The 24,380-nt window shown below is 39.1% G+C and overlaps 2 protein-coding genes across 3 annotated transcripts in view; both read left to right on the forward strand.

Annotated features, from left to right (window-relative positions):
* Nucleotides 1-398, forward strand: part of LOC118230525 (myelin basic protein-like) — a 60,132-nt gene extending 59,734 nt beyond the window's left edge. The window contains exon 4 of the mRNA XM_035423626.1: nucleotides 19-398. Within this exon, the coding sequence (XP_035279517.1) occupies nucleotides 19-311 (293 nt within the window). The 3' untranslated portion in view covers nucleotides 312-398. The remainder of the gene's footprint in view (nucleotides 1-18) is intronic.
* On the forward strand, nucleotides 374-24,038 carry mbpa (myelin basic protein a). 2 transcript variants are annotated; one of them, XM_035423612.1, is made up of 6 exons: nucleotides 374-523; nucleotides 10,506-10,595; nucleotides 12,406-12,432; nucleotides 13,031-13,060; nucleotides 17,596-17,706; nucleotides 22,330-24,038. In XM_035423612.1, exons 1-6 carry the CDS (start codon nucleotides 404-406, stop codon nucleotides 22,363-22,365), a joined length of 414 nt encoding a protein of 137 aa, XP_035279503.1. In that variant the 5' UTR covers nucleotides 374-403; the 3' UTR covers nucleotides 22,366-24,038. The 2 variants fall into 2 exon arrangements, with proteins under 2 accessions (XP_035279503.1, XP_035279510.1); XM_035423619.1 differs by lacking the exon at nucleotides 13,031-13,060.
* Nucleotides 24,039-24,380: the final 342 nt, after the last annotated feature.

Here is a 24,380-nt window from a genome sequence, read left to right on the forward strand (position 1 = left end):
TTGTTCTTCTTCTTTCAGGCCAGGGTGAGGCAGATGTAAACCAGAACAATGGGAGCCCCTCGGAGAAGACAGCGGCGACTGACTCCACGGGAGCAGGGGGCCCGAAGAATGCCTGGAGCGATGCCAGCGCAGCTGACCCCAACGCCGCCCGCCCCCACTTGGTCCGCCTATTCTCCCGAGATGCCCCGGGGCGGCAGGACAACACCTTCAAAGACCGCCCCTCCGAGTCGGATGAGCTGCATACCATCCAGGAGCACAGCGGAACGGGCACGGAGTCGGGTTCGGATTGCGCAGAGCAAGACGCAGACTAGAGTCGCTCTCTCGTTTTTTTCCTCCCCCCTGACATTTCAAAACCGAGAGACAGAGCATCCTAAGCCCTAACCCTTGACCATCGACACCTAAAATGGCAACCGCTGGCACTTCGGGACAGGCGACCTTCGGTCTGGGCAGGAGGAAGAAGAACCCTGGTCTACTGGACCAGATTGGGAAGTTCTTTGGAGGGGACAAGAAGAGGAAGAGCAAGGTGAGAGATGAGGAATTCCATTCTGGGTGAAAGTTCCGAATAAGTAAAAACAAACGTGAAATTTTTACATAGTTTTGTATTGTCTTTTTTTGTTATCCTTTTTTTGAAAATGGTTCGAAAGGATTCATTGCAGGAATATTTACTTGTTTCTGTTTTCTGTTTTTTCCTTTTGTCAGAGGTTTTAAGAAATGTTATGTACCAAATTTGTATTGCGTGGTTATTAACCGCATGACATTGCCATTGCGGATACACTGGATTAAAACTTCAGGGTGTGGTTGGAAGTTTATGGCCATATAGTAGATAGGCGTCTTATCAATAACTTAGCATTCCTTATCAAAACTACTTTCTTATTAGAGTAGGCCTCTAAGAGATGTTTGCAAATTTGCAGGATATTTCTGACATTGATTTTTTATGTCTTCAGCCAAACTATAAGATTGTCCAGATGGTCTCATGAACTATGCTGTCTGTAGCAGACTCAGCTGGGTCAGTTTTGTACGCTTATACACAAGCTAGACAATTGTGATATTATCATTTTCTATAGTGGAGGGTGACAGTGATAGAGAACCTTTACTTTCATATATTCCTTATTTTGTGATCAGTGGTACTAATGTAATGGTCTCAACTATTAAATGACCATTTTGGAGTTTAAGTTTGCCTAGTTGATGGAGTTGATTACAGGAAAAGCATCCTTTATTTGTGGAACAGGCGATGTGTCACCTGCTTAATCTGTACTTGTGTCAAAAATTAAATGTATGTAAGTAGGTATGTCTTACTGCATTTCAAATCTTGAAAATTTCAACAACTTTGCAGAACTTGACAATTCTGCATGTCGGGGCTAGATAGCAGGTTTTTCTGAAGGGGTAGACTTAAAAATGGGTGTGTCTGCTGTTTTTGAATATACAGTATAATATGAAATGTCAGACTTTCCTGTACATAATTGTGCTGAGAGATAATATATTATCCACTAACCTAATATGTTCAGATTAATATATTGGCATTTCTGGAATTCAAGAAGCTGTATCACATATGGTAATGGGTACAGAATGTTTACGACTAGGTTCATGAGCTTACATTACTGTGTGGCATTACTGAATCGCTGCAAATGCAAAATCTCCTAAGAAATCAGGTGGCAAAGCCTGAAGTTGACTTGCGATTCAGAATGAAAGTCAAAACAGGCAGAGTGGCGATATTGGAGTCCACAACCCGCTCTTTTCTTGCATAGGGTAATATTGAACTATGGAAAGTGCACAGCATCTCTGGGGCCAACCCTAACATTTCCACATGGAAACATAATCATAAACCCCATCAAACAGTGTCGATTTTTGCTCCTTCATCCGAGATTGCATCGGGGAATACGGCAAACTGGTTCCGTGCTGCGTCTTATGAATATGCAATGCACCTAGCCCTCTGTGTCGGTCCATTACTGTAATGTAAAAAAGGCCTGCCACAGACAGCCCTCAAGGGGGCTTGTATAGAACCAGAACAGGGAAATCACATTCAAGTGTATAACAATTCACAGTGTTAAACATTGGAATGTGTGGGACTACAAAATAATCTGCTCATTAGTTCTATGAAGTTGGCATATGAATAATCCCATAGACTTCTAGACTCACAGTTTGACCATTTTTATAACATGGATTTGTTTTTCCAGATATAAATATCTGTTAAGCAAATGTATCCTGCCACATTTTTGCCACTGTTTATATTTTTCTGTTTCGTTAGACCTAACAAAATGTATGATTTTCCTGCCACAGTTGTTGGAATGATTTGGGAAGTGTTCTTCATGGCTGTTTGTTCAATTTCTTGCCAAAAGGAACTGATTTAGTGTACTTTCTGTTGCTCGTTGCAGTTGGAGTATTCCTATGAGTACAAAGTAGTTATCTCTTTCTACTATTAAGGCTGAAATTTCTTCTACATATCTAAATAATTATGTAATGGGTGGGCATGCAAAGGATCAAAGTTTCTACTCAGTGTTCCACAATGGCCTTGTTCTTTAAAATGTACTAATTGGGAGTAAAGCTTCACCAGTCTTGTTTCAGCCTTTCAAAGGATCTTGAGCAGGGCAACAGTATTACTTAAAATGATCAAGTTATTTCCACTCTTTTAATGTTATTCAGTTAATTTGATAAAACAAAAAAACTTTTACTCCAGGTACTAATTTTGAATAGAAAATAAGAAAAATAGTTTTAGAGGTGTAAAATCCTAATAAATAATCATCAACAAGATGTAGATTACAAGGCTGTATTCTCTTTCTGGTGTTGATTTATCTTCAGGAATAGATTGTTAATCTTACCATGTCTTGAATTGTTTTTTGGTTTTTTTAATTGAGCAAGTTTGTCTGTTAAACTTCCCTAGAGGGGAAATAGTGCCATGTTCAATCAAGTGGATCGAATGACCATCGATTCAAACAGCAAAATGTTTGTGCAAAAACGGGAGGGAATCATACATCTTCTTTCAATGTTACAATGCAGAACACCAGGTCAAGTAGTTCTGTCTTGTTTTAATCAAATGCAGTTTACTTAAAATCAAATGGTTGAGGCCAGATCACTGATTAACATTTAGTATGAGTTTGTACCAATGCTATTTGTACGGCTTTGATGTGTATGTTTTTTTTTTTGTTTTGTTTTGTTTTGTTTTTTGCTTTGCTTGTTTTTTTGTTTTTGTTTTTGTTTTTTTTACTATTCTGTCTTAAGTTCCTCTTGAATGCATGGCCAATGAATAACTATTCTACAACTGCTGAGTATCACCAAAACTATTGCACACCAAGTTTGAATCTCAGGAACCTCTCCGGACATATTTTTGAACAACTTCTAATGCACCTACCACAGAAGATCTGCCAAGTCTGAAAACAGATTTTTATTCATTTTAAGCTATAAAATGATTTACTACTAGGCCTCATTTTGAATATTTAAAATTATAAGAATTTGTGTTTCGCTTCATGGATTTATGTATTTTGCGGTTACTTGTACATGGACATGGCAGTTGTCTGTGGAAAAAACTACCACAAACAAGAATTTTAGGGGTGACAGTGTGTGCAAAAGTCTGTCCGGTGTCACTCTGTCCAAACCCTAGCATGGTCATTCCAAGCATGTTGCCTTGCTTGTGAGTGAGTCCAAAAACAAAGGGAACTTAAGTATCACATTGGGCCAGTCAATGAACCAGGGGACCTCACTCCTCTAGTGCAGATTACCTGTTGCCTGTTTTTACCTTCTCAGAAAACTGTGAGGTCACACTTTGTATGAGGCTATAGTGATTAACCGCAAGTATTTCAGAGGCTCACCTTGTTGAATGATCTCTTTTGTAAGCATTGTATATGAAAATTAATGCTTGTAATCTTTATTACTCTACTGTATACCAGCCTTCCTCCAAAGCTCTCTCTTAACCGGACATTGTTCTATGCTTTTGGATGACAGCTTGATTAAACGCTTTAACAACAAACACACAGCATTCTCCTCTTTCCTTTGTTTAATGTTCCTCTTTCTTTGATAACTCACCATGCGTCCAAAGGTTTTGATATTGCCAGAAATGGTTATCATTCTAACCCTGTAACAACATTATTGAGTAATCATGCCATGAATAGAAATAATGACATGCATTTTCACAGTGGCTTTTCTGTCAGATGAAATGAGGTTATGAAATGAATCAATGCATCTGGGTCTAATCACAGCCACAATGTTTCTGATTTCATTTGATACCATAGGCCAAAATGTACAGCGAGTGGAAGGTGCCTGTCGCTTTATTTATTCATGTTTAGTTTTACCATTATTCAGTTCTCATCCACGGTGACAATCTGGTGACTCTGGTGACTTAGAGGTTGGTGGGGAATGTGAAGAATTGTTCAGTCAATCAACTGTAAAGGGGATTTGTGGTTTGGATGGCCAGGTTAATGGAAGTAGTTTTATCAGTGAGTGGGGAAGAGAATGTCTTTGTAAAGCATCCTCTTGAATCCAATGGTGGTGTGTAAGCACTGTGCCAAAGCCCGTCTTATGATTGTGAGCCTAAGCCTTTCACATGATATTCATCATTTTCTGAGATTCAGCCTTGTAAGGCTTTAGGGGGAAGAGTTCCTTCTGAACTCCCAACTGTCTGATTGGCCTTAGTTGACTTTGTAAAAAGTATAACCAAAGCCTTTATGATAACCGTTAAGTTAAACCATGCTGGTCTTAAATCACAAATCTGGGTCAAATAAAAAATAACCCCCCCCCCCCCAAAACTATGTATACAGGAAGGTTAGACTATCTTTTATAAAACATTTTCTGACTCAGCCAGAAAACATTACAATGATGAGAGGCATGGGTAGAGTGACATCACGACTAACTGCGGGAGAAAAGCTGGGTTGTGTGCTGGTACTAAGAATATGGACCTCAGTGGCAGCATGACCTCTAATTTATAGGATGTCACATTTCAGGTCAAAATGTGAAGATGCTTTTAACCATGTTAACTGCAAAAGATGATAAAGGGAAAGACTGAGTCTTGTATTCAATTGTGGCTCCTATAATCATAACAGAACACTTGCTTTTGAACCAGGAATGCTATAACATTTAACCACAATTTAACCATGGTTTACTGTTGATGGTAACTAATTACTGTATATTAAGTGCCCTATAACAAGCAATTAAGGACTAAAAGTCAATAATTTGTTTAATTGCACATTTTATCTGAATAACCCTGACCTCAGCTGTAACTCTACTGCTGAACTTAACTTCACCCAAAATTATAACTCAAAACTCAAGCTAACCCATCACACACTAACTACACTCAGTGTCTATCAGACAACTGTACTAGACTTGATATGACCTGACAACTGGAACTGCAGCTTAACTATAGTAAAATTTTGGATCTGAAACATGTGCATTGTTATGAGCTAATGTGAATTTTAAACCACAGGAACACACTGAGGATGTTTAGGCCTTACATTGAGAAGATCAGGTTGAAGAAGTCTAAATATACACTTATTTTGCCTAGGCAATAGATTGTCCCATCGTTTATGTGAAGAAATTATTTACTTTACTTTGTAACATGCTATGTATTGGTGATGGATTTTTTGTCATTTTCCTGGGTGGTATAATTAAATTTAGTGAAATGTATGTATCAAATCTTTTTAAACAGTTTAGGTTCTCTAGGGTCATTCTATGTTTATCTGAGAGGCGGAGATCATTCATCATAGTGTATTTCCCATATGTTCAAACAGTTAAAGCATCTCCTGCTGAGTAATTGTAAATGTTATTTCGAATATACTGCAGGAGGGAGCTTAGGAGATGCAGGACCTGTCATATAGCACTGGGTTTTACTTTGAAGGTTGCCTGGAGTTATGAGTATTTTGGAAAGTGGATTACAGGATGGGTAGTGTAGCAGTGTTCTGGAACACTCCTCCTGTGGGGAAAAAAAGCTATTTTTATTTTATTTATGATATTATTTTGGCTTTGGGTAGCTGTAGGCATGACTAATTATGAAGCACTGGTGCTTGCTGCGATTTAAAACAAACAAAAAAAACAATGTAACATTTTATCAAATAAAAGCAGGCCGCTTCATCATTGTGAGACTGTAGAGCGAAGATAAGGCTTTAAATCCATGGACATTATCATTTTGAAAGGCAAATTTTCTTGCTTATTCAGTACAGGCCATATACTAATATACAAATTTAACTAGTTTGTTATTTACCATGTGCATGTGTAAGTGGTTGAGCACGTGTGATTGGATGATTGGCTGTGTGCTGTTTACCTCCACTGGGCAAAGAGCTTTTGATAAGTACTCCAGCAGAATGATAAGTGTTCTGTCCACATTAACACCTCTTTAGCATATTGAATAATTGTCCACTCATGATCCATTTTTAAAGAGCACAATTTTAAAGAGTGTATAGAAAAGCAGAATTCACATCTCCGTAGAAGATGAGTCAACGTCACATGAAAACGCCAGCAGCCTCTGAACATCCTTCAGGGTCTGTGATGAGGAGGCGGAGTCACCGCAGGGATCCCGGTAGATGCTGTCTGCAGGTGCCCAGTGCAGATCTGTCCAAAAGGCTGACCTCTTCAGAGTGATCCTGTCCAGTGGATGTGACAGATGGGACTTCAATTTGGGTTAAATGCCTGACCCAAGATCACAATGGCTGTTTCCCAACTGGGAATCAAACTTGTACCACCCGTTCCAGCTTGTCAGTCCAGCCACTTAAGCAAAATAACTTACAGCATCTGAAACTTCTGACAGTCTTGTGCATAGAAATGAACCCCGACCAGGTGAGTTATCTTGACTTTCAGTAATTTATAATCTTAACACGTAAAGCACTGGACACTGCCCCCAACCCTCTTGAGAATCATCAGATTGTCTCCTTTGAAAACCTGTCAAACAGGCCTGCTGCTATAGGTGGAGACATCAGTGAAGAAAACAACAGAGCCAAACACTGGTTATAAGTATTGACTCACAAATGATGTTTATCTTCAGAAAGTTTGACATGCTCAAAATTTTTAAATCTCCAAAAACCATTTGAAAAAGTATTGCATATATTTGTAAGTCAAAGTTAAGGACAAATGCTGATTGATTCAAGGACACTGTTCAGTAGCTGCATGTCAAACTGTAGGAACAAAGTAGGAAAGTTCTGGATTCACATTATGGAACCTCAAGGTCTCCTCTAAAGACAGGAAGTCATGAATATTCATTAAGCACTGAGATCCACAGCATGACATGATTGGCTCTGACTGTTAAATTGTGTATAGAACCTCAGTATCAGCCAGGTTTGTAAAATAAGTTCAAGGCCTTGCCAGTTATGAATTTTCAAACATAAGCACCATATTCATTGGAAAACATCCAAAGCAGGAAGAAATAGAGAGATATATCTGTGTGACAGGGTGGTAGTAGGCCCCAAGCTTTGACAGAAGGCAGAGTAGAGGGGTTTAAGAGAGTGAAAGAAATATTTGGTCATCTAAGATGGCTCACAAGTTTAAGGCCATGTCCGCTTAAAATTTCTTCCTTGATTGGCAGCCCACAGAACGGGCACACAACTGATCATGGTCTCCAAATGTCCATATATAAGAATGTAGTTGCTTTCAGAATTCAAGAATAATCTCAAATTTATAAAATAGTCTTAATTTCACTGTATTTTTTTCAGTTGCTTTGTGGAACTATGGAAAAAAAATGTTTTAATAGCACACAATATTTACATTTCTCAATTGTGATACTCAATAGTCAAACGATTTTGAAAGATTGGCAGGCACAAAGATATGGTAAACCTTATGTTCTCTTGCAATGTCTTCTGTTTTTATGACAGGGCCAACTGCATTTAAACTATTAGGATGATATCTAACCAACAAAGAAGTGCTATTTTGGCTGTAAACTTACTTTATAAATCAGTGGCTTAAAAATACTTCAATTTAAATAAAAAAGTTTGCATCATTATTCTTACTTCCTTATTCTGTCTTGCAACTTTGAAACTACTTTTAGGTGCTATGGTATATCTAATCTAATTTAATCTAATTTTGTTTCTGTCTCTATCTGTTCATTGAATTGTCTTTGCTCCAAATGAAATGTTGATTGGCTTGATTGATCAGTTTGGTGAAAACTATAAGCCGTATTTCTGTGCTAAAAGATGCAAACAAATGTGTTTCTGCAGTATTATTTTGTTAATACAACCTGTGACAAATGAAATTTGGTGGGTTTCTTTTTATTAATACACCTGGGCCAAAGTTATATTCAAGTATTCTGTGTGTATACGTTTGAAAACAATAGCTAGGCTACAGTGCTCAATCATTAGAACAACCAGCCACAGACTGAAGATTTGAGTCTCTTAAACATCATTCTCTGACATGGGAAGTGCCACCTCTTCACTCAGTACACTCAGCTGACTGTTTGTATTTATTTGTACTGTAAGTTAAAATGACCTTTATAGTGCATGGGGATCAACTCAGGGAGACAGGAAATGAGAAAAGTGGGGGAAATATACCTGTGACTCTTTCTCACTACAACAAGTGACTGGTGACCTGAGTGTTTGGCAGAAATAGGCCTTCCTCCTCTCTCCACCCTCTTGTCTTATTTCCATCCTCCACTTCGTGATTGATCCATTTAAATAAGTTTCAGATCAATTGAACCTGATGAAGAGATGGGTTAGCTGAATGACTAATTTATTCATTTGAACTCCACTTGATCTGTGCCAAGTTGTTTTCTTATTTTGACCATAAGTAAATATCTTAGGTGTGTGGTGCTGTTTGAGATTTGGGTCACTTGGCTTTAGTATGTAGCTAATGAGCACATGCTTTGCTGTCTCTGGGTGCCCTGAGTAGTCTACAAAAACCAGTCGATTCCAATCCAAAGACATACACTGATTATACTGGCTTGATGAAAAAAGTTTAGTAATTCCTGATAGATTCTAAATATGCTCTGCAATTATAGCTGTTAGTGGCTTCCAAATGTTTATGTTGTGTCTACCCATCAATAAAAATATCGACTACTGCCAACGATGTAGGTGGAATATCAACTGAAATGATGGCACAGAAGGCCTAAACAAGCAACTAAACAGTTTTCTGAGGTACTAAAATAGCTTTAAAGCAACGGAAGTTTCTTTTGTCATGTGTTAACATTGTATACCATTGTATTGTATACATCTTTTGAAATACAGGCTATCCTTCTATGTGCCAACTTCATTTCAATTATGCATTAAGTTTATGCTGTCTTCGACAAGTACGGTGCTTAGCGGAATGATTAAGAATAACCCACGTCGTGTGCTGACACAAGTCCATCCATGCATTCATTCACTATGTGGCTGTGGGCACGCAAATGTTGGAGGTCCATACATCATTAAGGTTGAAGCAGCATAGATCTGTTGAATCTGTGTTTTACAAGGAGATCGGGGCCCGGGATCGTTTTACTTCACCAAGAAAGGTATTTTTAAGTCATTACATTTGTATTCACTACATGAGAGTAATGGGGAGTTGTTTGAAGATCTATTAGTGAGCTGAAAGTGTAATTCCCCCACCCCACCCCAGAGACTGAGACGAATCTGTAATCTCACAATTTCAGGAATGATTTAATTAATTCAGGCTTTATCAGCGTGCACTTAATATGTGAACTCCCCGATGCAAGCATTCAGAGTTCAGCAGCCTCTTAATTACTATGCAGAGCCTGAGAGTGAGGGCAATCATTAATGGAAACCTTTATATCTTTTGGACATTTGACAAGGTTGCTTCCTCTGCACACGAATGATATAGTATGTTTGCAGGAATTGTTTTAGTCTCCAATCCATACCACAGTGTTAAACGAGTGTGCAACTGTGAAAGCGTAGCCTTTACTATTGCGTTTCTGTGGGGTCTTCCGGCCTACATAATGCATATTAGGCCTCCGTGATTTTTAATGATTTTTTTAAATGCACATTTTATTTGAAGATGGATTTGGATGCAATCTAAATGAAGTGTGCCTCATCCTTAACTTTGAGTGAGAAATAATGATGCACCATTTTTTTAATTCTAGCCAGGCATGTTTGTATTTAGTTAATTTCATCTACTGCTGTGTAAATTAAGCAATTAAACATAACATGCTTAAATGGATTACTCTACTTAACGGCTTAGGGACTAAATGATAAATGTGACTGAGTGGAAATAATACACAACCTATAATCTGCCACAATATTATGCTTCATGTGTCCTTTTTTTCTACATTATTTGCTGATCCTCCCGGATGTACTGTGGAGTTCATATTTTACATCAAACATGGGAGATGAAGCTGCGCGGGTTAGCCTACATATCACTCTCAAATCTGCTGCAGCTATGGCCGACATGGGGTTGGGACCTACATGGGCTGCCACTGTGCCATACTGTAATTTCTTAATCATATGTATGTATGCCTTTCCATGATGGATAGCACTGTCTACATTTGCTTGAAGGAAGAAAACTGCAAGCCTGAGTTGAATCCCTCCAGGTAGATTACAGAACCTGAAAGGATTTTGGCTGTCTATGAGGCACAGTGTAACCTGGAATCTTTTTCTGTCCGTGTCCCCTAGGGGTCCTTCCGGGGTTCCGCCGCCCCTGTCCAGGCCTCCCCTCGTCGCCGTGGGGAAGAGAACGCCGTGGTGCACTTCTTCAGATCCATTGTGAGTAGCCACCATCAAACACCTCTCCTCTGTCACCAAAGAGATTCTCTTCAAAATATTCCACCCTTTTGTTAATCGCCTCAAACACATTTCCCTGGATGCGATGAAAACCAATCTAGCAAGGAGACATTTTTTTATCACCCAGTATAGTAGTTAGCGACCCACTTCCCATCTACTTGCAGTGCAACCCTAAACTTGTTAATTCTCTTTTTGCCTGGCTTGTTTCGGAAAGCATTTCTTGGACCAGACATTTTAAAGTCTGGCTCCAGGCTTGAATAAGTTCACGTTTCCCTGAGGTTTATCAAGTCTTGGAGGTTATTTGAATTGAATTTGCAGTCAGCATACTGTGGCCCATGGAGGCCTTGACCGCTGGCCATACTCTGCTCTTGATTAATGCTGTGCGTGGCTTTCTAACTGAAATATTGATCATACTTCTTGCAGAGAAGTCTAAACTTAACAATTAATAATTCAGTGGACCTGTCTAACCACCAAAGCTGTTATTAGAAGGAGATACAAACTTTTTGAAATGTTCTGCTTGCAAATTATGACCCACTTTCTCAGCTCAAGTCATTAATTAGAAATATAATTATTCTCCAGGTACAGTATGCCATAGCTAGATTTACTTTCCAGCTTTTTTTTTTTTTTTTCCTTTTTTGCTTTTTTTTTTTGGTTTGCAATCCAAGTGTAATGCAATTTGGAAAGAGTATAAAGGAAATGAAATTAAATAATTAAAGGTAATGGAAGAAAATTTTGCATAACAGAGTGTTCAGGCACATGCTCGCTTGGATAATTTATAGATATAACATTCTCTTACCAGTCTGTTACAAAGCCTGGGGCCTCATTTATAAAACGGTCTTACGATCAATTTTGATCTTAAGTATGACTTAAACAGAAAATCACATATAAGTAGTTATTTATGAAACCTTACTTTGACATGGAAATGATCTTATCTCTCAAAGTCTAGACTTGACGTAAGTGATTTTCCTGCTGGCTATGTAGGGGTATTGTAGGTTGGGACGCATATGCGTCCAAGCCTGTGGTGAACTTTACATTAGCTTTATGAACAATTTGTTCACTGCAGCGGCAACACATTACCAAGCTACCTGTTTGGCTTTGTTTGTCAACCCACTATTTATTCCACCGAATAATACATGTTGCCTGTCTTCAATCTCCTCTACCATTGCCGTGATCTCGTCTTCCAAATAGTTTGCTTTTCTCTTTTGGTCCATGGTTATTCCTGAATAAACCTTCATTTGTACTAGCATTATATAAGGGGAATTTGGTGATTGTAAGTTAATTTGAGATTTATAGATCATAGGTGCGTAAGTTACAAATGGGCATCTTAGAACCTGCGTAAGAAAGGTTTTTTATGCTCAGTATCTTTTATGAATCGAACGTGAGCACACCATCGAAAATGATCTTAAGACTAAGTTCAGGTATAAATCTAAGGACGTTTTTATAAATGAGGCCCCTGATCTTGTGTGTTGATGGCTAAATATTTTCACCCACTGCATTTGGTTTCTATGCTCCTGACTTTACATTGGAGCGGCTAGTAGTGACTATAACTCCTCAACCAAACCATGAAGGAAAACAGTCTCTCCCTAATGATAAACTTTCTCTGCTTGTAGTCAGAGGCTTATTTTCTTCCTGTGGTGCAGGGGCAAGAAAATGCTTTTCCTGTCAAGACAAGGCAATAATGAAGATCTCCATATCTCCATCCCCACCATTATACTTCTGCGTATGCTATACAGTGTTTATGACCTGAATTCCATGGCTAATTCTGTTTGCATTTTTTGTTCATTGTCCCCAGGTTTCCCCTCCTCCTCCCAAATCCAGGGTAAGTTCACTACCTCTCTCTCTCTTTCGTTCTCTCTCTCTCTCTCTCTCTCTCTGCTTTTTGAGTTAGTCTTGACGCATGGAACACAGACAATCAGAGGACAACTCTTTTGCCACACAGACCCATGACTCCACCACACGTGCATTGATTATGTCACTTCCTGTCTCACAGCACTTTTTTAATTGCCATGTGACAATCTCCCCCGCACGAGGCTCCAGGAAATATTTGCGGTCTCCTCTTAAACCTGAGACAGAATAATTTGTGCTTTTCTCTACCAACATTGAGTGATTTCTTAACAAGAATATAAAAACAACTGAAAACGGCGATAAATGTTAGAATTTGCAACGCCTCATTTCAAGAAACGAGAAAGGTGCCATAAATGCCTGTATGTTTCATCTCAATGCCATACTGAGGTGTGTAGGATGGAGAATAGGAGTCATCTCAATGCTGTTGTCACCAGATGTCTGTTGAAATATGCCAGCCTGACAGAGGCTGGGCATGGCGGCACAGGTCCGCAGAGTGCCCAGCGAGCTGGGCTTGGCAAACACGTTTCCAAAATGTCCCCTCATGACCCTGTCTCTGTCTCTTTCATGTCCAGTGGAGAGGACTTTCTGCCAAATTAGGCCTGGTAGGTGATTCAAACGCAATCTCCAAACAACAACAACAACAACAAAAACTCCATATGTCCCTTGTTTTTTTTTTCTCTCCCGTTTTATTTTTGAACATTTTGCCAATCCCCTTTTGGCTCACTTCATATTTTTCCCACCCATTTTTTCTTCCTTGTTTTAAATAATTTCCCTCTGCATGGTTCCTCTTGACCTGACCTTTGTTTGACCTGGCTCATTTTTCTTCCCAGTAGTTGCTTCTCCCCCATTGGCTGTGTTCTGTGTGATGAGCACTTACATTATTTAACAGTTCAGACCAGATTTGTCTAGGGAACAGGGGGTTGAGTTTTGAAGGGGTGGAAGGGTTGATGGTTTTTTGGTTTTCTAAGATACTGAATTTTTACCTTCCAGAAGTTTTCACAATTTCTCTCTTTCTCTTTGATATAATTTTTCTCATGCAAGTTTAACTATTCTTCCAACAGCTTTCTTTTCAATTCTGTTGTGACAGTTAAAATTGAAAAGGATCCAAAATCTTGTCATAACATGGAACACTGGTTCAAGAGAGCAAGGTGGATTTGTGATACTTTTTCATTTTCACGGTTTTCTTTGCAGTATTTTTGAAGTTTTCTTAGGGATAGCAAATTTGGTAAACTCTGCAATGTGCAGCTTTTGCACATGTCAGTAATGAATACTAAATATTTAGTTAGAAGGAGCATTTTAACAGGTTTTATAAATGTTTCACAAACATAATATTTGATAAATAGCAAGGTTATGTACGATTATATACAGCATAACCAAACTTTTGAGAGTGTGTTGCCAAAAGAAGCCACAGTTCTCATTGCAGTGACCAACTGGTGAACCTAAGAGGTTATGAAAGGAAGGGATTGTGGGGATGTGAAAGTCAGATAAGGGGGCAATTAGGTGGCAGATGAGAAAGTCAGTGTTTTTTTGGAGTTTGACCAGGACGCTGGGGGCTAACACCCTTTCTCTTTCAAAAAGTTCCAAGAGCTCTTAATTCATTGCAGTGATTCAGGGCCTTGGTTTAAAATATCAGCAGTATCTTCTGTAGCACAAAGCTCCCCTCGCTGTTCTGGGCATTGGATTTTTAATTTGAAGGAAGAGTGACCAGGATTACTGACCCACCAACACCTCCTTCAGCAGCAAATTAGTTTTCCATGCAAGTCTCCCAACCAAGCACCAACCAAGCCCAACCATACTTAGCTTCAGTAGCTTGACATGAGAAGGGTACAGGGTGTTTTTTTCCCCTAAAAAGAGAATACACCCTCTCCCAAACCTGGCAGATTCTTATTTCAAGAATCTGTGAAGTATTCCTAGTGTTTTTTGCTGGCTTATTTGGATCTTGATTTGATTGTAGAGAAAACAATTAGCAATTGGAATTTCGTTTGTATACAGTGTGTATGCTGGTCAGGAATTGGTTGAACCATAGAGACTTGTAAATGTGTACTTGTGCATGAAAAACAATAACTGTGAGTTCATTATAAGTACTGCAGTCAGATCAAGTGTAAAGTTTGTGTGATTACTTGCCCATTGCTTGCAAATTACCTCCTTGCAAAGGAGGTCACTTTTAATGAATAAATGAGTGTATTGCATTTAACTATAATAACAGTTAAATGAAGCGTTATTTGTGTTATGACACCTTAATCTAGAACGGCTAACTTTCTCTGGACCTGGACATTTTATGTACCAGAACTCATGTAGAACTTAACTCCGGCCTAAACTGGAGCAATGATATCTGTTACACAATCACATTATATGGCCATAAGTATGTAGACACCTGACATCCAACATCTCATCTAATAATATGGAATCCGTCCACCCTTTGCTGCTATAACAACCTCCACTCTTCTGGGCAGGCTTTATACTAGATGTCTGAGCATTGCTTCCATTCAGCCAGAAGAGAATTAGTGAGGTTGGGCACTGATTGGACGATTATGCCTGGTTTGCAGTTCGCTTTCCAATCAATTCCAAAGGCATGGATGGAGGTGAGGTCAGGTCTCTATGCAGACCAAGTGAGTCCACACTGTTCTTGATAAAACCATTTCAATTGAAACAGAATAGTCTAGAATGTGATTGTATGCTGTAGCATTAACCATGACATAAATTGATCTCTGAAACAGGGCAAGGTTCTGAAACAGGGCTGAAACAAATTGAGAATTTCTGATAAATTCCGAATCAGTTGTTGAATTGAAATTGGAGACAGGACATTGGATTTTAATTTAAATTTGCAAAGGAGTGGAATTCATTGAAGTTCAATAGTGAGTTTTATTTTTTATTTTTTTTTACATTTATTTATCACTATAAACAATGCTTACTTTGATATCAAGGACATTGTTACAAGGATTTTGTCAAAAACACAAGCAAAACAATTACTTCATAAGATAAATACCATTATGTACAGTAGTCTGTTAACACTTAAAGATATGTATGTATTGTATGAAGCCTATGACAAGTATTTTCAGTTTAGTTAAATATGTGAAAAATACATATCCATAATGTATTGCTTAAGATATGAATAAAGAAAAGTCATTGATAATGAGTTGTGTTTTATAACACTATTCGACATCTGACTTCTAAGGTAATATTTTAAAAGGAAATTGTTGCTGTTATGAGTGGAAAAAGCTGGAGGAGGCATATTTGTCATAATGAACAGAATTGGTTCATTATGGAAAATGTTCAGTTCATTTGTCTAATTCCTGAAATATCAATTCAAATTATAATTCAGCATCCTGGTGGGTTTTAAAAAACTGTTATTGAAATAATACATTTAATTTTAATCAATTAAAAAATTGTGAATTGACCCCCAGTCTTCCTCTATAATTTTGTCTCCATTGACTCACAGGTCACTGTTAATAATTCCAGTATAATCAGCAATCCCCACATCTTCCAGTTCAATAGTAACTGATGAATTAGTTCACTGTGCTGTAACATCTGTTTCAGACACAACTTTATTTTTCTTGTTTCCTCCAGGTTAGATTGAATTAATCAGGATTTCTCCCTATCTTCCCTGCGTTATTGATGTCTTTTACTTTGCGAAAGTACCTTTGGTCTCCACCGTTTACCAGCCTCTTAATCACTGTCAGAAGGCATCTATGTTCACTGGGTTTAGGAGTGAGCAGAAAGTGGTTGGCTCTTAAATTGCAATGAATAGCTTTAGCCATTCTGCTATTTTCCACAAAGGTATGGAGGTGGACAAAACCTGTTTAGTTTAATTATTTTAAAAAATATAATAGTGTAATAATATAGTGTAATTTTCAGCAATGTTTTCTGCTTTGACTGCACCAACCCTCATTTATTTATTTATTATCCGTAGCATGTTTAAAGGCATCATGATAATATATACAGTGAACATTGTAAAACGTATCAGTGAATATAGTTAAAATGCAAACACTGATAGTGAGCAGTATATATACAAAGGCACGGTATAGTTAAAAGCTATATCTGGAGGTTAGAGGTACAATTTCAAAAGTAGCCCAGCTAAATTACAAGCTTAAAGCTTTGTCCCCTGCAGCTTTCACTAGCTTTGACCAAATACAAGATTGCATTTCAGGTGCAAGCTCTGTCACCCTTCTGTGAATCTGCCATTAAGTTGCTAAACACATCTGTGAAAACAGGGGCTGTAATCATACAAAAATATCTCTTGTTGAAAATAGAATTTAAGTTGGAAATCCTTTAAGCTAAATGAATAATCCGGCACAAAGTCATGAAGCCTTTTTAGATCTTAAGATTACTCATAATCACAAAATATCTAAGCAAATAAAAAGACTCAAAGAACTCACACTAGCTTCAGAGAGTTCATATTTGTAGTTGAAGGTCATGTTTGACCACAACAAAAGATTTTCAGATGTCTTGGAAGACATTTATAAGCTTCCCTTTCTGTGCTGACAATTTATATCTTTCTGAGCACAGAAGCCTGTGGTTTCATTTGTCTGTCAGCCAGAGTTGTTAGTGTAGTGCATTTGTCGCAACAATTGAAATATATAATGAAGGAGCACACTCCCATTGTGTTTTCCTGACAGCTGATCGGGCGTAGCTTTTTATTGAAAAAGACAGTGATGGTGAAAAGACTCAAATACCCGTATATGAAATGGATTGCAGTGTTATTGTGTGCGTGTTCCATAACATAAAGTTTCTTTCTCTGCAATCGTGTAAGGCGCACTTTCTATTCTGTCTGGGAGTTTCTCCTAGTTTCTCTCGATGTTACTCAAGGTGCAGTGGTGGGTGCACTCTAACAGTAGTCCAGGACTTTTATGCAGGACTGCATTTCAAGTCTTACGCCTATTCTCAAGAGTTTCCCCGAAGAATGTTTATGAACATGACCTCTGATGTGGTGAAGTTTTCAGTCTTTGTGTCCCCCGTCGGCGTCGCCATGGCGCTCCTCTCTCCTGGGCATGGAGCCTGTCTGTTCTACCTCAGCCTCATTCTCTTGGCCCCTCAGGGGGCGGGGTTCTTCTCATTCCTTTCCGGAGCAAAGGCCCGGGCCCTGCTCACCTCGGCCCCGCCCCTCTGCTGTGTCCTGATTGTGGGTGTCTCTTTCCAGGGGGACCAGAGGTCCTCGCAGTCTCGCTCTGATGCCAGCAAATCTCCCTTCAAAGGACAGAAAGACCGCCGGGGAGAAGGGGAGGGCACCCTGTCCAGGATCTTCAAAATGGTAAAAAAAAAACAACAACAACAACAACATAAAGTGCCTTTTCTTTTTACACCCAGGGCCAAAGGAAGCAGTACCGCCTACACGGCTGGATAGAGAGGAGGAACGCTTTTCTTATGCCTTTCTCTCACACTACAATCATGATGTCATCATCGCTGTCATCATCAGTGAGCAACCAGCCGCAAATTATTCATCCAAACCGTTTTACTGGTATTACATGCAGCTCAGGAAATATTCACTTATGCATGCCATTTGAGAGACGTGGGTATGTTAATTTGCACTGACCTCATTTGGGTCCGTGGGCAGTCCTTTCCTGTGCCACTAACAGGCCACAAATGAAGCAGATATTCTCATACAGAAGAGGATTTAGGCTTCATTGCACATATTATCCATTCACATCAGTGCGCATTCACTCTACCCATTCAGGTTGAGTACTTTTCCAAGGAGATGCACCACCTAGGATTTGAACCAGCAAATCCAGTTCTTTAACCATCCCTCAGAGCACAGATACTCATCAGTTCAACACACAGTAGAGACTGGGACAAGTATGACACTGAGTGACAGGAGTCTCACATGCTAGAGATGTTGCCCTACCCTGATTTTGAAAGTATGGTAAAGTGCCAAGAATCACAATCTCCAAACATGGCTGCTTGCTCACTTTTAACTGAAAGCGGTGGTGTTCTGATACATGTAAACAACCTGTGTTCAGTCTTCAGTCGTGCTAAGGATGCTGGTGGCGTTGCTGTAGAAAATGTACAAATGCATGTAAGCGTATTTTTTTTGGCTGTGTGTTGCCAAGGACACATGACACGAGATATGAATTGACACTCTTTGGACAGCTTTAAGTTAAGCCCAGCAGCGAAATCCAAGATTCTCAAACGCTCTCTCCACAGTCTGAATTTAACGAGGCTCAGCTCCCCGTGCACTTCACTGAGGGGGTGAATGGCCCAGAATTCAGTTCATACCCACTTAAACCATCTGACAGCCCTGCCAGAGGGAAAGTACTTTCCACCCGTCTTGGCACTACGCTGCTCGTCTGCGTTTCGATGAGGTAGAATTATGTTTCTCCATCTGTATGGGGATCCTTCTCAAAAATTCCTGGAACATCAAGAGCAATTTCCCCACCCCTAATTTAGAGAGCCCCTGCACTGAATCCTAATATTTTGGACATAGCATAGCGAGGCAGTACCAGTGGTTTAATTAGTCAAGCTGTCTGAGCTCAGATATATCCTGTTTAATTACAGTTCCTGAGAAACATAAGAAGAGTGAGGGGCCCACTTAGTATGTGCTGGTTTATCAACCCAAGCCCCTCATTTCCCAAGGAATATGCTCTCTCATAGAAGGTTTCTAGGCTGTCACAAGTAAACCGAGTGAAAACTGATGTTGAGAAGGTGGTTGTTCTATGTTGTAGCTGAAATGGGATGTAATTAAGTTATCCAGCTCCACATACACTCAATTAAAATTGAGCAGGCTGTCCAAATGTCAGTGCCCATGTGAGACAACAGGGATAATTGGAAATAAGCAATTATAAGAAAGTATACTGATTACAGATTACTGTGGTTATCCCTCAGAGGAGAAATAGTCAACAAGCAAGGAAGACTAAGGTGTAATGATACAGTATATGAAAGATACAATGAAAAACTGATGAAATACATTCTCAGATAAGGGTTTGGGGCCAAGACGGTAAATGGTAAATGGCCATGGCGCGTGTGTGTGTGTGTGTGTGTGTGTGTGTGTACGGTTTTTTTTTAAGCAAATAACATTGAGGCTGGTTTGTCTTTTCCCTTTTTGTCCTCTTCATGTTAATTAACAGATTATATCCCTGCCTCTTCTCAGGATTGACATGTGATTGCCAAAACGCTAAAACAATCATGGAAATTTTTCATTGTTCATGTAGGGGAAAAAAAGTCAAGAGTTCTACCGTCTCTTGAGAAGTGGGGAGACTTCTCTGCATAACGATGGATCATTCAAGGGAATCAGTAGATTCATTTAGCATGACATTCAGTATGACACACTGGGAGTTGATTAAGGCGCTGACTCCCATGTGAGTCAATTGCACGTGCACTCAATCAGATGGCATTTCAGCTTAGGGCTGTAAGTACTTGTGAAAAGTGTCCTAGGTGGGCTGTAGTTCTGGTTGCACGTTAGCATTCAGCACGTGCACTGTGTTTGCAGTGAAGTGCGGCGTGCCTGTTCTGGCTCTTGCAGTTATCCGTTTTTAGTTGCACTCAGAGCCATTTGCAAAAATGGCGTTGAAAATCACTTTGGACCAAAGCGTCCGCTAAATGGATACATTTAAAAGCAACAACTGAACGCATCTGAAAGAGAGACTGGTTAATTTTCCCAGCTTAGGAAGGCACAAATTTTAACTGATTACAATTTTGAACTGATTTTACATTTTAAGCCTGGTCCGAGGGAAATGTCTGCACATTGGCAGTTCTAGCCTGGTATGTAGCATTGAAAAGTACGCTTGAACACTGACAAAACAGGGAGGTATCATTTGCCATTATGGTACAGTAAGTGATAAACGCAAACCACTCTGCATCCTTCCTCCAAACTGAGCTGAGTACCTCACCTTTTTCAGCATTTTTCATGCATGTTGGAAAAGCAGGACTTTCAGGTGAATCCTTTGACTTAAAAATTCTTTTTTTATCAGCAATGAGCTATGTGAAGAGGAATTAAGCTGGACTGGACATATTTTTCCCCTGTAAGTAAGGTTTGCATTTTGTGCATGCCTTTTAATGATGCAGATTTTCCCTCATATAATCTTGTTTTGCAGCACAGATGGAAAACACGGAAACGGGCTTTCATAAAGTTTCATAGTTTTCTTCCTTTTCTTTTTTCTAGTTTGGTTTTAAAATGCATGAGTGTTTTCCCCTCCCTCCAACTAGGAATAACGATTTTCAGTGACACTCCAAAAGCACGTTTCTCAAAAGCGATGTCCGCTTTTACTGTTGCCTAGGAATGAGGGACTTAAAAGCTTTGTATGGTATGGATTATCTTAATTCAAATCATTATCTCAAAGAAGAGCTTTTCCTCATTTGTATAATCATGTTTTGTTACAATCCTCCCTTTTTCTGTTTCTTTCTTCAAGGGAGGAGAAGATGCAGTCCATTCCTGAAATCCGTTTATGCAAAATACTTCCAATCGGAGATCAATTTTGTCTGAAATCCCAAAACTCACTGGGAGCTTTTCGTTTTTAACATTGTGTTCTCATTGCTCTTAGGAGAGGCAGAAACGTATAAAACCTTTTCATAAAGTTTTCTTTTTATATGTTACCTGACTATGACTATGTCAAATACGAAAAATGACTATGAAATACGAAATTGCCCTTTTCCCCTTTTGTGTCTCTACGCAATTAACTTTTAGCTTGCGTATCCCCCATTCCGGCTTTGTATACTCATCCATTTCCTTACACTCTCCCTTTCAAATCATCATCAGTCCGGATACTCATAAGTAGTATTCTTAAACCCATACTAATATTATTGTGTCACCCTTATGTGTAATGTTGGAGTAAGTAACCCTGGTTGTGGGGTACAGTTCTCGAGATTTTTCTGGTCCCTTTAGATGATGAATTACTGAGAACTGTGAGCACAAAGTACTTTTCATTCTTCATGGTTAGAGCAGGTCTCCCCTGTAAAAAAAAAAGTTATCATACTGTGAAAACACTGTGCTTTCAAAGCTGATCCCGAAGCTCAGTGCTCAAGTGGCAGCATCTGGGCTTATCTTCCATCACACAGGAGTTTCTGCTCAAGTCTTCGTGAACTCAAACAGCCCACCTCAAGCAAGAAATGCACAGATCCAAGTGCACCATATGTTGTACTGAATCTCAGACTGCAGTCGGAAGCTCAGCTCCGAGTTTCTCTTCAATCCGTCAACCAATCGATTTTTTGCCTACATAGAGGTTTATTTTCCCCCCACAATTTTTTTTTTACCTCAAAGGCCTAGACCCAGTGTGAATAGCAGGGGAAAATGTGAGGGGAAAACAGAATGGAAATAAAGAATGAAACCTTGCTTTCTCTCTTCAAGAACGTTGTCTATGGGGATGTGTAAAGTAAGAAAAACTTTTTTTGGAGAAAGAAATTCCTTTACTACTCTGTGCCAATTTGTTAAAAAAAAAAAAAAACTTGTTTATAGACTCTCATAAAGCATGTACATAAAAATAATTTTATGTACATGCTTTAATTTTATTTAAAAAATTAACATAAAATTCTTCCTATCAACATTCATAGACAGTAATGCATTATGAAGTGGTAATTCAATGCTAATGATGAAGCATTCTGTTGGGACAAGAGCTAGAGGCCGTATATAATTACACAAAATAAGGTGTGACCAAAAATATACATTAACCCTCATTGCATGTATTATTTTACCCTTTTGTTTTTTTTTTCTTCAATTTAATATAATCAACAAAATGTACTGCAAACTAAGATGGCTCTTTCTCAAACGGTAGGCTCAGCGTCAGCAGGACTAGAACATCCACGAAAAGTGTTTCTTCATTATCACAAGTTTCCTGACTGAAGATACATTTTGAGTATATTGTGATTACTAAAGTCATGACGGTTGACTGCCATCCAGTCAAACTAGCCTCCTGCTAACACTACATTGCCTTTGTTTGCTTTACAGGGAGGAAGCCGATCTGGTTCACCAGCGAAACGCTGATGTCACTTCCTTCTGATCCCCTTTTAAAGGAACAAGATGTCAACTTAAAAGAGGAAAGAAGAAAAAAGGAAGGAAATCTCCGCTTGACAGACTCACACCTTGCTCTGCTCTTTAACGCACTAATAACCGCCGCGCCTCGTTTCCCTGGCAGCAGATAGCATCGAGACCTCCGCGCATAGTTAGCCCCGCTGCGAATCCAGTGCGGTCGCCATACTGTATGTGAGACCGTTGTCGAAGACGTCGCTGGTTGCCTCACAAGCTAAGTCCTAAAGGATTCGGGGTTTCTCTTTTTTTTCTTTGCTACCATCTTCAAAATGTCCAAAAAAAAAACCAAAACAAAATTAAAAAAAAAAAAACAACAAAAAAAAAACCAAAAAAACAAAATGAGGCCGAGTAATCGGCCGAACTGAACTGTCGTCTTGTAACTGACCCAGCGACCGGTCAGATGTCCGCTTTGTCCCTGTGCTTTGGTCACATGGTTTCTGGTAGAATGTAGGAGTTCATTTTCATTTGGTGTCTGTCTTAGTCTTTTTTCAACATAGAAGGCTTGTCATTTAACACGTTTATTACAATTGTTTTTGTTGTTCATTTTATTTTTTTTAAAATATCCCCTTTGGTTTTTGGGTAGCTTGAAACATTTAAAACATGCTCAATGTTACTGTCTGAAATGTTAGTCGTCCTGTCAAGACTACACTCTGTCTACCTAAAATATGTATTGTCCAGAGTCTTTTGTCCTCAGTGTTTTACTGCAGTCTGTGGCTGGTTGTGAATTTTGATGATGCGTTACATATGATGGTTATAAACTGGACTAACTACGATGTTCTACTTTGTATTAATACAAAATGCGCTATTAAATTATAGTCGTCATCCTCTGTTGGTCATTTTTAACAAAGGTACTAAAATCACAATGGATATGGCGCTGGACGTGTTCCAACCATGTCTAAAATGTAAAAAGGTCTGAAGTGCACTGTTTATTTTTCCATAAGAAAGGAGAAAAGGTCTACGTTGCGTCAAAGCGTGTGCTGGCACAGCTGTATTTATAGCAGCTGCTGCAGCATGACAGCCGATTTAATTTCTGCTCTTCTCTCCATTTATTTGTGTTTTTCTCTTTCCGTGTTATGGTGTCTTGCCTTCTACACAAGCACTGCGCATACAAAGAATTGTAGCTGATGCAAAGAATACAGCTAGCTGATGCAATGCCATGTGATTTCCTAAGAGTGCGCTGCATATATAGATGGGTTTAAATAGGCCCACGTAAAGGTGCTCATTTATTAACAAACTAAAACAAACAAAAACATGTGTTTTGTTGTTCCTCGTGTGTCCAAACGTGGGTTAGGATTTCATGCGGGAGAGAGGAGTGTTCGGGGAAGTCGTTGAGAGTCCAGAGGGAAAGAAAAATGGCAGACTGATGAAGCATGTTGGCTCTGCAATGTTCATGTCTCAAAAAAAGAATAATAATAATAAATAAAAAAAACTGCCCATGGGTTTATGAACAGTACAAGTATTCTGTAGTGCATCCCCACCCCCATCTCTGTGTGTATGTGATTTCTGTGAATGAATGTAAATTAAAACCCTGAAACCTTTGAGTATTGTACCTGCCACCAAAAAAATAAAGATAAAAACATGACATGCCTCTTTAACGTAAAGTAAAAATAAAAAAACTCATAAAAGAAGCTTTTGTCCAAGAATCCTTTTTAGTTTAGCGAAACTGCACACACACACAGACACACAATTTCACATTCAGTTTACTAAGACATGAGGGTCCCCAAGGGAACGTATGCTTAAAACACATATTGACCCCTTTCAGTTTCAAAAAGTCCTTTGAGAAGACATGGAGTAAACATGCTGGTGTGCGTGCGCACACACACGCGCACACACACACACACACACACACACACACAAGCACACTGCTGGGAATACAGCACATATGGTGCTTGTGCCTGCTGCTCCAGCTTTAGCTCTATGAAATTTAGCTCCACAGATGAAGCACAGCCAAAATATCAACATATTAAATG

Source organism: Anguilla anguilla, chromosome 1 (assembly GCF_013347855.1).
Source record: "Anguilla anguilla isolate fAngAng1 chromosome 1, fAngAng1.pri, whole genome shotgun sequence".
Lineage (NCBI taxonomy): Eukaryota > Metazoa > Chordata > Actinopteri > Anguilliformes > Anguillidae > Anguilla > Anguilla anguilla.

What these genes read in the sequence shown, in the direction of transcription:
- mbpa (XM_035423612.1), top strand. Translation starts at nt 404, where the DNA reads ATGGCAACCGCTGGCACTTCGGGACAGGCGACCTTCGGTCTGGGCAGG. An exon ending in TGCACTTCTTCAGATCCATT is followed by an intron (nt 10,596 to 12,405) that starts GTGAGTAGCCAC and finishes CATTGTCCCCAG; the next exon opens with GTTTCCCCTCCTCCTCCCAA. An exon ending in TTTCTGCCAAATTAGGCCTG is followed by an intron (nt 13,061 to 17,595) that starts GTAGGTGATTCA and finishes GTCTCTTTCCAG; the next exon opens with GGGGACCAGAGGTCCTCGCA.